This window comes from Plectropomus leopardus, chromosome 10, assembly GCF_026936395.1.
Source record: "Plectropomus leopardus strain MGB_pleo_1.0 chromosome 10, ASM2693639v1, whole genome shotgun sequence".
NCBI lineage: Eukaryota > Metazoa > Chordata > Actinopteri > Perciformes > Serranidae > Plectropomus > Plectropomus leopardus.
The window spans coordinates 13368275-13385195 of NC_142185.1; the positions used below are offsets into that span (position 1 = coordinate 13368275).

General features: G+C 38.6%; 1 protein-coding gene across 2 annotated transcripts in view; it reads right to left on the bottom strand.

Annotated features, from left to right (window-relative positions):
• tsc22d1 (TSC22 domain family, member 1) overlaps positions 1-16921 on the bottom strand; it is a 54274-nt gene that overhangs the window by 2316 nt on the left and 35037 nt on the right. The window contains exons 1-2 of one of the 2 annotated variants that reach the window (XM_088083079.1): positions 1871-3760; positions 1519-1570 (exon numbers count right to left, since the gene is read on the bottom strand). In XM_088083079.1, coding sequence (XP_087939205.1) covers positions 1519-1570; positions 1871-2001 — 183 coding nt within the window. In that variant the 5' untranslated portion in view covers positions 2002-3760. Of the gene's footprint in view, positions 1-1518; positions 1571-1870; positions 3761-16921 lie in introns of those variants that run through there. The other variant, XM_042494253.2, reaches the window with a different exon arrangement.

The following is a 16921-nucleotide window of genomic DNA, read 5'->3' on the forward strand; positions in this document are numbered from 1 at the left end:
TTGTTTAAAAAATAATTTCATTAGTTTTACTACAACACATTTGGGGCTTATCTGGTGTGGCTGTAAAAGATTTTAATAACACTTCAGGTCAGAGAATTTGTAGTGATATGGGAGGGTTGTTCTTTAAAATGTGTGACACTATCTCGTTTGTCATTGTAACCTACAAAAATATGAAACCGCTCAATTCCTTTTTTGTTATCCTTCGAAATTTGGATAAAAGAATATTAAAAATAAAACAAACAGTGTCACAACATGTCATGATTTAATACAGCAACGGGGAAGCCACTTTAAAGAAATTTTAAGTGTTATACTGATGATAAGCAACATGCTCACCACTGTAATATGCTATGTAGAAATCATTACATGATATGATGCTGCAACAAAGCACCATAAAAAATACACACAAAAAGATTGTTCCCTGAAAATATTACAAACTAAACGTGCATTGTGCCATAAATTGGAACAGAGATTTAAAAATGATGCCATATCAAATCCAATCTGGTGATAATAACACAATAAACTGACGATAAAAAGAAAACGTGAGTGAGAGGAATATTCCCAGGGTGCTACGTCATTAACCCTGCCCACGTTTAAGTGTGGACCAATCAGAGGGCGAGATATTTATAACGAGGCGTGAGAGCATTCCAGTTTGCCTAGCAACAGAGCTGACAGCAGGGACAACAACAGAGAGTCCGTTTCATTTTCTGGGAAAAAAGACTAAATGAAAGTAAAACACCACAAGGGAGATAACAAATGTACTGCACGAATAAAAAAGATATACATATACTTAAATAAATTAATTGTGACGTTGACTCAAGCTGGGTACAGTTTGAGGTGGCTACCGTTACTGTATTTTGTAGAAGACGTTAGATTTTTAAGCTAGTTCAACATTAGCACAAACATTAACTTGGCCCCATCATAGCGTACACTGTTATTTATGAGGGGACGAGCAAAGTATATTGTCAAGTATTAATTTTACTACATAATAAGCGTAATAAAAATGTGTTTTTATGCTAGAGATTTAAAGGAATACACACTATTGTTTGGGTTTCCGCTCATTCACTACTGATTAAACTGCACAGAGAAGATAATATAAGGGACTGTCCGTTATTTATTAGAGGGGAGAGGGTGGTGCAAAATGGGAAAGCTTTTCAAATAACTTTAAGCGTTTTTATTTGACTTAGGGAAGGGACATTCAACGTTAAATGACTGCATTTTGTACTGATTTTAAATACCCCCAGAACAACAAAACCAAATAGGTTCTAAAACATGATTTCTTTGAAAATCTCCCAAATCGCACTCTTCTCATTACCAAAGTCTGTGAAATGTACTTATTCATAATGGAAGGAGGGTCGTGCATTTCCCCCCAGTCACTCAAGGAAGAAGATAGTTATGATATAAAAAATAACAAAGTCGCATCTGCTAAATAAAGTACAGTCCCTTACACGGATTAAAAGCCTTTATAGTCGTCTCTATTTTCCACAATGTAATGTTTAAGCAAAAAAGTTGAAAGCTCACCATTGCTTGTTCAATCTTGTTATCTATGGCCACAACGCTGGCTCCTGACGAGCTGCAAAAGAAGAAAAGAGAAATTAATATGACATTTTAAACCAATCTGTGCTGTGACATAAAAAAAGATGGAGAGCCTACGGAGAGCCAGCCTTTATAGAAAAGAGGGTCGTTACAGGAAGCCTCTAGAAATTTCTATAAAACCCTCATGCCCTGTCCTGGAAAGCGTTTATGGCCTGTGAGTGTAATGCCAGTGTAGCATCTGTCGACAGGGCACTACCTCCATCACACAGCGGTGACATTACCGCTGAAAGGAGCGGAGCCCTAAATATTTAAAGGATAACATAACAGTATTATTTACCTATTGTCGAGCTTGACGTGCGAGCTTTCTGCGCTCAATAAGGACGACAGAAACGATATGGAGAAATTTCTCAGCTGGCAGACGCCTAGATCCATAGCCACGGTGTAGCACGGCGTATTCATGCTGGTCATGTTTTTACAGTCCGCTAAACAAACAGCCCCGCGTCCCGACTCGACCTCCACGCCACCAGCTCCGCGAGACACATCCACACGCGCTGTTTCTATATTCTATCAGAGCTCGTGCACCGACCGCAGCGGCACGAACACAATCCAAGGTCAGCTCATCTCGGCGTAACACAAAAATCTGCTGCTGGGGACTAGTCCGCATAATTTATCCAGCGACACAGACACAGGCCGGCCGCTGATTGGTGAAGAGGAGCGCTATTTGCATAATACATTCAGGCACGCCCCCACCTGCCGCTCAGCTGACATGTTTTTGCATAAAATATTCAAAGAACGGAGAGGAGGTGGATGAAACCGGGGAAAACCGGATGGGAAGGGGAGAAGAAAGGGCTGTAGTAGTGAAAAACAGCCAGGGGAAGGGCTACATTTGGTACCGTTGAGTTACGGCGACAATACACATTAATCAGCTGCTGTTTTATGTGTATGTGTCCCAGCCGTTAGTGCTGCTAGGGGCTTTGTTAACACAGGAATTTACCCCATCCTAACTTAAGATACGAGATCTTGTTTTTGTCTTTTTTTTGTTTTTTTGTTTTTTGTTTTTTTTACAGGGAATTCCTCTGATAATTATTTCACTCATACAAAACGTAGGGTCAGTTATTCTTTTCCAGAATGTAACTTAATTGCTTGTTTTGATTTTGATTCACTAGTGATGTGCTATTGTGTCTAGCTTTATATTTTATGTATTGCTAGCGATGTGCTTTTTGTGTAGTATTATGTGGCATTGTCTGACTCGTGTCTTCTTTGTTTAACTTTATATCATGTGCTATTGTGTGTATCGTTTGTCGTGTATTTTTTTTTCTTTTTCATACAGCTTTACCGTATATTACTGTGTTATTGTGCCGTGTCTTTGCTCTAGCTGCCGCGGGACTGCTAATCTGGTATGGTGACATTAATGTTTTAAACTGTACATGGTCGCTTTTAAATAAATTAATGAACGTTACTGAAAATAATATTTTGTAGGTGTTGGTCACAAATTAGTATTTGCGATTTAACTGTTATCCTTTTTTCATAATTAAGCTCAGTTTTGCAGATGTTAGAATGTTAACAATTGCTCACTACAGCATTTTTCATTGTACAGCCCTTTCAAGTAATTGCCTTGTTTTTGGAACACTAAGTAGTGCCCATAAAGAGGCACACAGGAATTTAACCTTTGAGATGTGATCTTGTTTTTATCTCCATAGCAAGAAGTGTTTTATTCCCATGGGAGCAGTTACAGGCAATCCCTCTGATTATAATTTCACTTATACAAAATAATATGTAAGGTCAGTAATTCTTCTCCAGAATATCAGTGAATATAACAGTTTTTTAGGTTTCAGTCCCAAATTAGTATTTATTAGTGCACATTTAGATTAAATTTAGGGATGTTAGAATATGTACTGTTCCTCGCCACTGCATTTTTATACTATAACCCTTTCAATTATTTGCCCTGTTTTGGGAAAAGTTGAAGTAGTATACCTGGACAGGGGCTAATAGCATCTAGGTACTCAAAAAAGATACCAGCATTCAACACCCCCCACAACAAAAATTTCACACTTCACATTTTTGATCACAACGCAGAAAATAATCAACATGTCCCGTGCTATGGTTGCAGCGATAAACCAGGAAAAGAGATTTGCTCATCTATGGTACTGACAAAATTGCAACTGGACTGAGAATCTCAATTTCATTTTAGTTATTGTCAAAAAGATTTCTTACACACACTGTCATTAAAAATGGTTTCAATACAAGTGAGAAAATTATGGTTTAACTTAAAAAAGCCCTTCTTTTTCATTCCTTGAAATGTCATTGAACCTGATAGTAATAACACTATAATAGCGTGATATCGTAACAGTGATGTTTTCTAAGATGGTTATCATGACGTCAAAATATCATCACGTTGCAACTCTAATCCAGGGGCGAGGGCAGGGTGTTTGTTTCACCAGTAAATCATCAAATACTTATTTCCTGCATTCTGGTGAATTTTTATGCACTCATTTGAGCATTTTCTGCATTGGTTTAGGGTGTAATTATCTTATTTAGACCAACGACCACAGGATAACAATATGACCGAGCTAAACCATGGGCAGATGTTTCATAAAAATGCTCTGGCCATCCATGAAGCGCTATCATGTCTATACGCATGTTGCCCCCATGTGGCCCTGTACAGCACTGCAGAACTGTGGGGCATAGACACATCTTTAAGAAAGCCTTGCTTAACAAGCATCAATTGTCAAACTTGTATTTCAAAGTCTCAACTTTAACTGAGCACAAAAGGCAAAGCTATGCTTAGGCTGTGAATCAAGTGTGAAGATAGGGACTTGTGACTATTAAAGGTGCATATCAATCAATGCAAGGGGTGGTATATTAAAAACACAGATCCAGTGGTGAAAAACAAGGTGTATGTTAATATATTCAGCCAGAATCAATACACTGTTGAGAGATTTAATCTGACAAATCTCATTTTTTAAATGGCAATCTTTCAAACACTTGCAGCTAAATATGCTTTTAATTGATACAGAGACATTCTGAACACAGGCACAGGCACCATCACACTTCACTGTCGTGCAAACACCCCACTTCCAAAACAAGGAGTAACAGTTACATTCTCAAGCAATTTGTCTTTGGTGCATGTCTGGACTGTCACTGGCTTGATTAAAACACGTCATATGTGGTTTTAAACTCCCCTGTGGTTCCGTAGAGCATGGGTTGTTTGCAAGATACCATTTGACCTGTCTTACCGGTAAATTACACATCTGTATAACATCTTTAAGACAGTGAAAAATGTGTGAAATCAATGTGATCAATCTGACTCAAACAACATTATAAAACACACCCAAAATAGTTTTATAGAGGGGAGTATCTTGGCCAGACAGCTGCACCGAAAACAACTCCTGACAGAAATTCTCACCTCAGACATCCACTAAATAAGACACACACACTCTCTCACACACACACACACACCTCCCTACACAGTCCAAAGGTCCATTCTCACACATTCCATGTACACCCAAAACCCTTCAAAACCATGTGTACGTAACTCTTGACATTCTTGTCTCTATTCACATGTGCACATTATTCAGACCTCAGCATACGAGAAACAAATACAGAAATCCTGTTTCTTGCACAATTACCAAATAAAAAAAGATGTAGTCAATCTTTGAAATGTTGCTCTCATCAAGTTTCTAAATTTAACTTTCAGAACACAGGAGCTGCGGGTCTACTGCTGCCTCAGTCTGTTAGTTTGTTAAGGTTATTGTGTGACGTTGATGGTTAAAAGGGTTAGTTCACCAAAGTCACACAATACCAGAGACAAACTAACAGACTGAGGCAGTGGTAAACCAGCACCTCCCGTGTTCTGCAAGGTAAAAGTACTGTTTTTGTACAAGAAGTCTTGTGGCTTTGAGAAGAGCATAGAAACAAAGCACAATGTGTCATACCCTGAAAAACACGCGCCTGGGAGCAAACCAGGGCTGAAATGCTCACAAATTGCCTGTAGCTAGCTAAAAACATTAGAAATCAGTAAATCAAATGTATATTTTTGTAACTTAAAGGTCAGTTTTTCAGTTCTGCAGCTTATAAAAACTTAGTTCTGGGTTCTTTACATTGTTACACTGGTAGTGCAGCCCAACACACCGCAGCAATCAGGTATTGGTATTGATGGCTAAAATACAGTATGCTGCTGACTCTGTCCACAGCAGTTCATTGTGTTGTTTCCGTGGTGGTACTCCAGGCTACTTCTCATCTGGGAGCATCCTGACCACCAACTGCTGTCGGTAATAAACTGATTATGAATAAGTATATAATACAACCCCACCTAAAATGCTAATAAAATGCTTATGCTAATAAAAAGAATTTAAAAAATACAAAAAAAAAACAACAAAAAAAACCCAAGAGGTCAGGTGTGGCACTGAGCAAACATGAGGGAAAATGGATAAGGAACCACAGGTATGGTAAAGTGAGATCCTATGCTTAGGTACATGTAAAAAACACATTTGCAAATAGTAAAAAAAAAAAACGAATTCTTGAGGCACTGAGCACTACTGATATGTTGCTGTTGTATAAAGGGCGTGAATGAGAGAAAGCTTCCAGTGGTGTACATATTTAGTAGTAAGAGAGAAAAATGGGAGAGCCAACAGACAGATGAGGAGAAATACTCAAATTGAGAACATGGAGCACAGGCTGAGTACCTTAACAAGAGATTTAAAGTCAACAGCCACCTTTAAATGGGGGCTTAGACTAATTTGGGTATCACAGGACAGTGCAGGCTTATTAAGCACAAACTACCAAGAAGATAGGCTCAGACACAGCCTCTGAGTACTGGTGCTGATGTCAGCTGCTGCTCACCTCTGATCCCAGTCAAACACTTCAGCACTTAACATGACGCCAAACTGCTTAATAAGAGGCTTTAAGCCAAACTTATCTCTTCCGGTCTCTTCTTTGACTGGAGGAAGGGTTTAGCTAATTATCCAGACCCAAATAGCCTGTTCAATTGTGGGATAAAACCTGCATCTAACACGGTCACATTCTGAAGCACACACACAAGCACACAGAGGCTTGGTTCAGAGCTAAACGTGGATCAACTGGCAGCTAGCCAAAAGAAAATGAGATCATAGTTCAGGAAAACACACCTTGAAAGGTCATGGCCAGGATGCTTTAAACAACAAGTCCAAAGTTAAAGCATTACAAAACACTCAAACAACTGGATCTAAGTTACTGTTTAGTCTGATTTGTAAACTTTGTAAAAAGACAGATAACATTGGTTTTTCCTTCATAATTGTAAAGTACTTTTTAAATTCTACTCCAATATTGCCATGGCTAGTTTCCAGCAGTGACCTATTATACTGTTCCTGTGATGCCTGGTGGAAATGTTAATGTCACAAAAAACTGTTTTATTGGTACATGTACTTAATCAATGGCTTTGCTGCATTTTTCTGAAAAACATCATTGACCTACTAAAGGAACTTAAGAGAAAGATCTGATGAACTGTATGAAAGTCAATGCTCGAGGTCACATGGTAGTGTTGGGCGTTTTCAGTAGCCTACATATGAGGACACACATTTTTCTAAAGAATAAATATGCTCTCCATCTGTAGCCTAAATCATTTATAATTTTCATATAAATTATGAGCATATAAATGCATTTTTCTTACAACATAATAAACACAAAATTATAATTTGAAGTTTGACCTCTTTTTTTGTCAAGATAATAAAGAAAGAATCTATGACAAAGAGTTACAGTAGTTGTAAACTTTTTTTTAACATAAATAAATAATCAGACTCTGATTCTGGTTATTTACTTATTTAAACATCAAAAAAATAAAGATGCTTACATACACAATAGGAAAATATTAGAAATACCTCTCAATATCAGGCAATCTAATACAACACTACCACTAACTGTGGCCTAAAAATGACCATGAAGTTGAATGAACTCCAAATACAACAAAAAACATACCAACATCCAGCTAACAAATGAGTTACTATATAGCGCATTTTGTACAAAAAGGAGCACAGCTTATCTTGTAGGCCATTACTCTGTGGCATTTATGTGTTGCTATACTGCTGTTGAAGAGAGGATGACTCAATGTGAAATGATGGACCAGATGGACAAACCTGATGATGACAACAGAGCTGCTAACAAAACAGCAGATATGGCGAGCAATTTAGTGACAAAAAAAGAAACATGCTGTGGGTTTTATTACTCACACGGTCCCCTGGAGTTGTAACTAAATGGCACAAATTTATACCACATGTATGTCATCTATATTTTCACACTTAAACTGTACATCAACACACCCGCCAATATTTTTACTAAAGATAACGGCTTGTAGTATCTGCTTTAAGTATCCCTCAGTGTTAACGCTGCCCCTGAAGCCACAAATGACTGAATGGAAAGGACAATAAATCCATGCAGCCCTTTGTGTGCGGCTACTGTAGTGATTGGCCCCAAGCAGTGCCACACTGTACTGACTCCCTGGGGAATCCCTGTCTTTATCTTTTTACCTTTTGAGATGCTGCTCCAGCTCCCAGAACAAAAGCTTCATTGCCATGTCGTCATGGCCTCGTACTCCCCGCACTCTCATGGAGCCGTCCGTCAGCAGGATCATGTACACTCCAAAGTGACACGCGCTTCTTTGTTTAGTGTTTTTTTTTTTTTTTTGCCACCCCTTGCTCCTTCTTAAATTTAAGTGAGCAGATCTGGGTCGCGCCCTATAGATGCATCAGTGAGTACAGCTGCAAAGGGAATCAAAGGCAGCATGCCAGGTTATGATGACAGTGTGTATGTGTGCTCCTCATTATTCCTCTATGTCATCCATTTGTGTTTGAACGGCTGACTAGTGAGTGCATTACTGAGTACAGACAGTAGCTGGGCGGGTGGTGACGTGTGATCATGTGATACTGGGAGTTACATAAACCATCAACGGAGATTAGCATGTGGCCCAGTGATTTCCCTGCTCCTACGCCATAAGCCCTCTGCCCTCTATAGCCTGAGACACAGATGGACAAGAAAACTTTGAGCCTCAACTGTTTGACATTGCTTCAGCTGCAACATACAATTACATCTCTCTTCTTTAGAATAATGTCATTTTATAAGCGCATAACTGAGACCACAGGAATGCACTGAATATGCAATATAAATATATAAGCATTTCCTGCGGTTTGGACCTGATGTATGACGGACTTGACAGTACAGATTGTCCCTGAAGTCAAAGAATACAAATGAGACATTTTTTTCTTGTCACATAAAGCTTGTCACAATCACTGAGAGGTCAAAGTCATCAGGATTTTTGTTCATCTCATCAAAACTGCAAAAGCAGCAGGTTCAAAATGAGTCACGATTTTTTTGTACACCCTGTAGTTTTCTATGCCAGTTCCCCTGCGTGATAGACAAGCGACCCTGCGCCTCAGGGTCTTATCTTGTCATTTCTCATTGAAAGGCCCCCTTAAGATGGCTTAGTCCCGCAGCAGACAGAAAACACAACACGCACTCGCAGGGCCTCCGCCGGCTTAGAGACAGCCGGCCAAGAAACAACAGGTAAAGCATGAGCATAATGCAGGGGATTTCACTCGTCTCCATGTGCTGGGCTGAATCACTATCACATGACTTCTGGGTGACATACAGCAACCTGCTTACAGCACCTCAGATCAGTTAACCAACTGAGTCACTTTGCACTTTTTATTAAGAAAAGTAATATTGATGCTTATAAATTCAAAACTGACTAATTTTCAAACATTTCAGAGGCTCAATATTCCTAATGTAGCATCCTAACATACTGGCAGCGTCAGAATTCACTGTCGGTGGATGGCCCTTAGCACCTCTTAGACTAGGCTGAATGCTGTGATGCCATGTGACGTAAAATACAGCCTATCACAAGCAGCTGACATTACAGACATTTCATCATTTATATCATAATATTAGATTGTTTGATGCAAAATGTAAAGTCTCACACTGCAGAATTTTTTCAGTAAAAGTGTAAGGCTGCTTTACAGCAGACTAATGTCACTAAAAGTCATTAGCCAAAAGCCAACAGCAGCATGTTGACTGCCACACTACACAACCATTAGTAACTTACTCTGATTATACTGATTACTAAGGATGGACTTTGATTGTAAATACAATGCAACAGTAGAAATGTGCTCATTGGTAGGGATTTGAAAATGACATTTCTACTGTGGGAGCTAATCAGAGCAGGCTATGTAGCAAAACAGGGCTGGATTCTCTTGTGATTCTCTGATTATTCACTCATATTCACTTGGGATTCTTGCTTGATCTCGTATATTCAGCTTCCTTGCAAAGTACAGTAAGATAAGGCAAAGTGACGTAATTTGGAAAGAAATGGAGAGTTTATACCTCTCATTTTGAAAATCACATAATCATGAAATATTGACAAACTCACATCCAACTTTCTATCAAAACCAGCTTTATGCATCTGACGTGCAAAACAAGCCTTGCAGATGCAGAATCATGTTATATTTTGTAAGCTTTGATAGTTGTAGCAAGTCATCTTCTTAACACTATCCACAGTTCACATTCTGGTTCAGTGCATATCTGACCAGTTTCCAATGATTCTCAGTGAATGCTTTTCAAACTTACATCCAAGAACTAGACTCATAAAATGTTGAAGCTACAAAAATAAACAAGGGCCATCAACATTATTTAACACAAGCACATAAACACAAGAAACAGTAATTTTAGCTCACTGAACACGGGAGCTGCTTGTCTATCACTGCCCTGTCGGGTTAGATTGTTTATGTTATTGTGTGACTTTGGTGAATCCGAACTAACTCTTTAAAATGCCAAAGTCACACAATAACAAAAAAAATCCAGCTTGAGGAAGAGGTAGACTAGGTGTTCAGCAATACTAAATTACTGTTTTTTGCCCACCCCCAGTGGAGTCTGGCTTTGAAGAGAGCAATATAATGGCTTCATTTTCCCCTTTGAAATCACTGTCTTACATCAAGGTAAAGCAGTGAAAATACTATCAAAATAGCACACACTTGAATGGATATTGTTTTTTCTAGGTGGCTAAAATACATTTTGTTGCCAATTCCTTTAAAAGCAGTGGATTACTTCGCTTCCACATTGGACTCCAGTCTGCTTCTCTGTGTGTGTGTGTTTGCCAAATGACATCTACTGTAGGTAACACGCTGTATATGGATAATTACCCCACTACAAGAATCTGAACTATCCCTTTAAACAGGCCCATGTATACATGCTGTGTGCAAAGCAAAAGTCTACTAAACCTTACTAATGCACTTTAACTATCACCGCAAACATCAACAAATGATAAAATCACCCGAAAGAAAAGAAATCAAACCAGATAATAGGCGGTTAAGTGCAGCAGCCAAAAACATGACAATAGTTTGTTTCGACGATAATGTATACTAGCACTACTCTTCAAAGCACTTTACCTGCATGACTGAAAAAAACATGTGTCATTATAACAGCTATGCAAAGACATCCTTCTGATTATGATGAGAGAAGTCCTACATGTGTGTCGGCTTTGTCTCTGGTTTAATTCCAGTTTTTTGGCAAATAGTGTCTTACTCACAGGAAGAGGAACTGCACTCACATCTGCTGTGCTTCGGGGAAAATGCAAGTTAATAAAAGGGGCCTGGCATGTCCCAGCGATGAAAAAAGGGGCCTATTGAATTGTTGAATTGTAAAGGCTTTTGGCTGAGCTGTAGTTTGATAGTGGAAAGCACACACAGACTTTACCAGTAAACCCTGGTGGTGGTTTTCCATAGTCACACCCTGACTATGGAGAATGACAGAGAGCTACTGAGTGAGTCAGTCAGAGAGGCAAGGGAGGAATGATGAGTGGCCATTTTGGCCTCCATACGTAAGAGAGAGAGGTGCTATTGGAGCATTTGGGCTGACAGCAGCAAGTCCTTAGTGCTCGCTCTATGCCAAACTCATGCACACACACTGGGTGAGAGGCAGAGAGAGAGAAGGAGGGAGACAAGAGCTAGAATGGCCTAGAACCACCGCCTCAGCATTCCTACTGTCTCCAAGTCATGGAGGGAGGGAGGGCAGAGAACAGATGCAAAGATGAATAAATGTTTCTAATACATTTCTTTTTGCACTGTGTTTGGTGAGACAGACAGACAGATATCAAATTTGATTCTCAACCCCGATATTCTGATTTATTTTTCCATTACATTTGGCTAACCACCGGGTCAGATATGTGCATCTATAGTAGGAAATGTCACCTTTTCTGCAATTAAAAAAAAAATCCAGAAAACATGTTGGCATGTACAACACATGGTTATGTATATTTATGAAACACAACTTAAAGTATCTAGTGGAAGAAAACATATCCTCTCATCCTCTCTACTGGACTATCTGACCAACCCCCAAAGCAATCCTGATGATTCTGCACATAAACATACAGGGAAACTGTGCAAACTGCATCTAAAAAAATTGGCTTAAAATGCAAAGCAAGCACAGGTGTGTCCTTAAATATCCTTAGAAATAATGCAAGAGTAACGACATGAAAAAATAAAAGGTAGACTTTTTACTCCTGCTGCTAAATGCTATCTGTAAGAAGATGCTCTGCAAATAAACAGCTGCATTGTTTGTTGAGGTACTTCAGTACCCACTAGAAGCACAAGTAACTTGTGTCAAAGAAGAACTGCAAAATTAATAGAAATTATAAACTCCGCTCCCACTATGCCAGCGGATGGTACAAGGGCCAAACTTAAAGGTCAATGTACTTATCAAATACACTTTTTTCAAAGATGTTTTCGGTTGTTTTAGGTACTTCTCATCATGCTGCTGTATGTTTAAGTCTTCATTCAGGACTTTGGCTCCAATTGGCTTTGGCTCCAATTGATATTTTAGCTTCATTATTGTATACAAAGTGGAAATAGACACGCATTATAAATCTTCACAGGGTCCCCCTGAAATTTCATAGATAAAAATTTCAACACTTCTCCTTTACTTTCAGAGGATTCATAATAAAAACTTGCTTTTCAAGGCTTTTTCAAACATTTCAGATTTAAACTATTTAAACATAATTTCAGCTTGCTGGTATATATGAACAGACAGAGTGGAATCCGGGAGGAAATAAAGGAAAATACATGATGGTACAAAACGTCACACATCAACACAATTAGAGCTATGTTAGGTCGCAGGCCAAAGAAAATAAACTTGCAGATATGTTACAGTATGTGGAAGGTTAACCACTGAAGATTACTGTAACAATTTCATTACACACAAAAAAATATATGACTATTCAAAAACTTTCAATGATTTTTGCTAAATTCATGACATGACTGAGAGAGCCCTGTCTTAATATACAGTTGTTGGTATATACACAAACAAAACTTCATCATCTTTGTATTTGTTTTCAGTGACAATGAAATGAAAACATAACCACTGCCACTAAAATTCCCACTCATATTGCAATCTGTCAGAATAATTGCAATATCATATTTTTGCATAACTGCAGCCCAAATTCAGAGTAGGTTCCAATTTTGCCTCCCTCTTTCTCACACAGACACACACACAGAAGTTCCAAGTTACATAAGTGTGTGTGAGCAGCAGGTTTGAGTAATGTGGAGTGAAACCTGGCATTAAAAGGATTAGCAGCCAAAGAACACACAGCGCTCTGAGTCCAGACAACAGAGGACAGAAGTAATGCCAGCCGCAGCCATAAAGATGAGGAGAGAAGGCACATTGTGTGGTTGGAGGCCAAATGTCGTGATGCATATCTCCTTATAGAAATGTCAACACAGAATCAACAACTTGATGTAATTACATTTAAAACTATTCAGACATGTCTGGATGTAACATTATGTAAAATACTGACAAATGCAATTTAACCAAGTTTCTTCTGCTGTAGTTAAATCTAATTGCTCTTTTACTTTAACTCTAGTGTATAAGACCAATACTTAAAATGACATGGTTCTCATTTTAATGGCTAATATAACTTAACTGAAATTGAAAATAAGTGAACTCAGAGTGCATATTCCCAACAGGCTACTGTTAAATAATAGCACCTCACAGCTATGTTTATATATTCAATAGCGTCAGTAATAGATTTTGAAAGTCATGTACAGCACTGAGGATAATCGTGACACCATCATTAAATCAAAATAAGTCTGTCGTGCCTCAGGCTCTGCAGAGGAACCAGGTCAGCTGGGGTTTCTGTCAGCTTTGGCCAGTTTGAGGTTGTTGGGATTGATGAAACTACATCTTCACACTCACTTTAAAGTTGTAGTTGGTAACCTAAAATTTAAAAAAAAAAAAAATTTTTATATTTATTTAATATATTTTGCTGAAACTATCTCCATGTTCAAACAGAACGAGACAGATAATCTGTTAAAAAAAATCCAACTCCTCTGCCTACTCTATTGCCTTGTAGGGCTTTGAATGGCCTTAACACACGAATGAAAACAACCAATCAGAGCTGAGGAGTCTTAAAAGCAGCTGTCAGTTATTCCAATCACGGCTCGTGAACCGTCGTCAACCAATGCAGTTGATCCAAAATGAATCCAAATTCTGTTACTGCATTGTCTAATTCTCAGCTCATATTTTTCAGAACTATACTTCAGTTGTTTAGCTGTAAAATGAAAAAGGTGGTTCACCTGGTGGCTGGTGTTTGGTACTTGGTTAGTCCCTAATAAACATTGCAGCCTAATTACAAACTCTCATTTACAGCTAAATAGTACGCTAAATTATATTGCTGAAAACATCTGAGACGAGAAAAAGGTAATGTAGTAACCGAATCCTGATCTGATGATGGCACTCAGCAGGGTTGACAGTTGCACAGTTATTAACAAACATTCAGAGCTGAGGGGTCTCTAACGCAGCTGTCAATCATGTCAATCGCTCCATCAACTGCGATCAAATCGTCAAACTACGCAGTAGATTGAGATCAAGATTCTGTTACCGCATTGTCTATTTCTAACCTTAAATGTTTTCAGAAACATTTTTTATTGTACTGGTTATCTCTAAAATAAAGTTGGTACGGCCAGTGGGCCATGCTTGGTACTACTTTTAAGCATGTCAACCATGTCAAAAAAATTCTTATACAGCTAAACAATGCACTAAAATATGTTTTAGAAAACAGTTGAGTTTTAGGCAATGCACTAACCTCTAGTTCACAAGCAGTGTCTGACATGATTGACAACTGTTTTAAGACTCCTGAGCTGTGATTGGCTGTATTTGGTGTATTCTAGGCAGCAGGAAGAGACATGATTTTTTTCATATACTATCTGTCTTATGTACTTTTTTAAGAACACAGTGACAGTTTTAGCAAATATGACATAAAATTATTTTCATAATAGTTGTGAACTGTTGGTTAAAGTTCTTAAACTTAAACTGATCCTCATAAAGATAAAAGTTTCTATTCCTCTCCCTCTTCCATCTGAGTTGAACATCCTCTTTTTCAGGTATGTCTTATCATCTTTATTCTGATGAAGGAGGAAAGACTACAAACTGATGTCTGGGTCATAATGCCTTATTACACACACACAGCTGCTATACAGCCTCCACCTTGACGATATCAGAGTGACGTAAATGTGTTTGTGTTAGCTGGTGGGAGGCAGTCTTTCTCTTAATACTCCACCAAACCAAAAAGTCCAGTGAGTCATCATTCTCTCACTCCCTAGTCTCAACACACTTCCCCTCAACACAATCGGCAAACCTCTCAGACAGATCAGTACAAGCTGTGGGCAGATGAACTTTTAACGTATACGGATGTTTTAGGCCGACAAAATTAACAACATCAGCAGGAGGTGTGTGTTTCTATCTGTGAGCTGATGAGATTGATAAATGATCTCTCTTATCTATTTTAGATCATTTTCAAGCATGTTTACCTACTCTGCCCCCAAAAGTGTCACCAAGCCCACTTTTCATGCAAAGCAGGGATGTTCCTAACTACAAATTTCCCTGACACTGAAACAGACGTTTAAACTTAGGCTAGGTGACTTGTCAACAAGTCAGCAAACAAACTTAAAACTGAGCTAAATTTACTCTATAAGGTTAAACTATGTCTGAAACAATACTGCGTACATCATAAAAGGCATCTGAAATCATTCATCAAATTTTTCAATAACCGAATCATATTTTAAATGCAGCTGAAGTGTGTGCCACTTTGCATTATGAACATGTACATTATCCTACAAAACATGACAACATTTCGACATAAAATCAAAATACTACCAAACCAAACTGGTTCTACCAGATGGCATCCTTGTCACACTTTCTTTCCCTCTACTTGTAGGGCAGGGCTAACAGGCCAGGATGGTGTTTTTTATGATGTTTTTCATTTGATTATTCCTCCGTTTTTATTTGATCATGTGTCTGTCTTATTTAATCTCCTTGTGAAGAACTTTAGTGAACGTTTGTCATACTTAAATAAGCTCTATAAATAAATCAGACTTGACTTGACTTCCTAAGCCTCGTAAAATACTTTTTCCTGTTCTGTTATACATCCTAAAAAAATACATTATGTTTCGGAAATTCCATAACCAGTGAAAAACACCACACTTCTCTCTGTCTAACCCTCTGACATCGCAGTTGCTCCACTTTATTCTAATTTGGGTGGATCCCTCAGAACAAACAGACTTAAGGGTTAGGATGCGGCACCGGCAAGGAAGCTTATGCTACCGCCTATCTTAGTTTGTTGCAGCCTTTCCAAAAATCTCTGAAAACCAAAAATGTATATGATGCCTCAAAGCAAACTGACTTCATTCATTATTTTTGGTAATTGCAGGCTGCAGGCAATCAGCGGTTGAGACAGGTCACAGCGAGTTCATCAAATCAATAACTTTGAAACAATTAGGCTGCAAGCTCTGACCCATTTCCCTGCCTTCTCTTTTGAGTGTGTGTGTGTGTGTGTGTGTGTGTGTGTGTGTGTGTGTATGTGTGTGTGCGTGCTCATGCAAGATTACAAGTGACGAGGAGAGGACGGAGCGGTGAGTGGATTAACTAACGATGACTCAGTCAGGGCCCTAAATCTCTTGACGACAGCAGAGCTATCAAAAGCGCAGCTTAGCTACAAACAAACAAACAGTTTCCTGCACGGCTTTACAGTCAGGAGGGCCAAAACAGACAGTCGCACCATCATCATGCCACTTTCACTGAGGGGATGCTTCTCTGTGTGTTTTTGCTCCATTGTTCAGGATTCGGGTTGGGCGATAAAATGACCTCTTTAGACAATAAAAATTTATGTTGATAACGTTGATAAGCTTTGCACATTTTACACATAAAATGTGTATGAATATGAAATGAAATATTTTACTGGTTTCAGCGACAACAGTGCTCATTATCCTTAAGTGCAACAAAAGGGAGACAGAATTATCATTTTTTCAAGCAGACACGCAACAAGCAGAACACAAAATGTCAAAAATGTGACCTCGTCAGCCAATCTGCCTGCAGT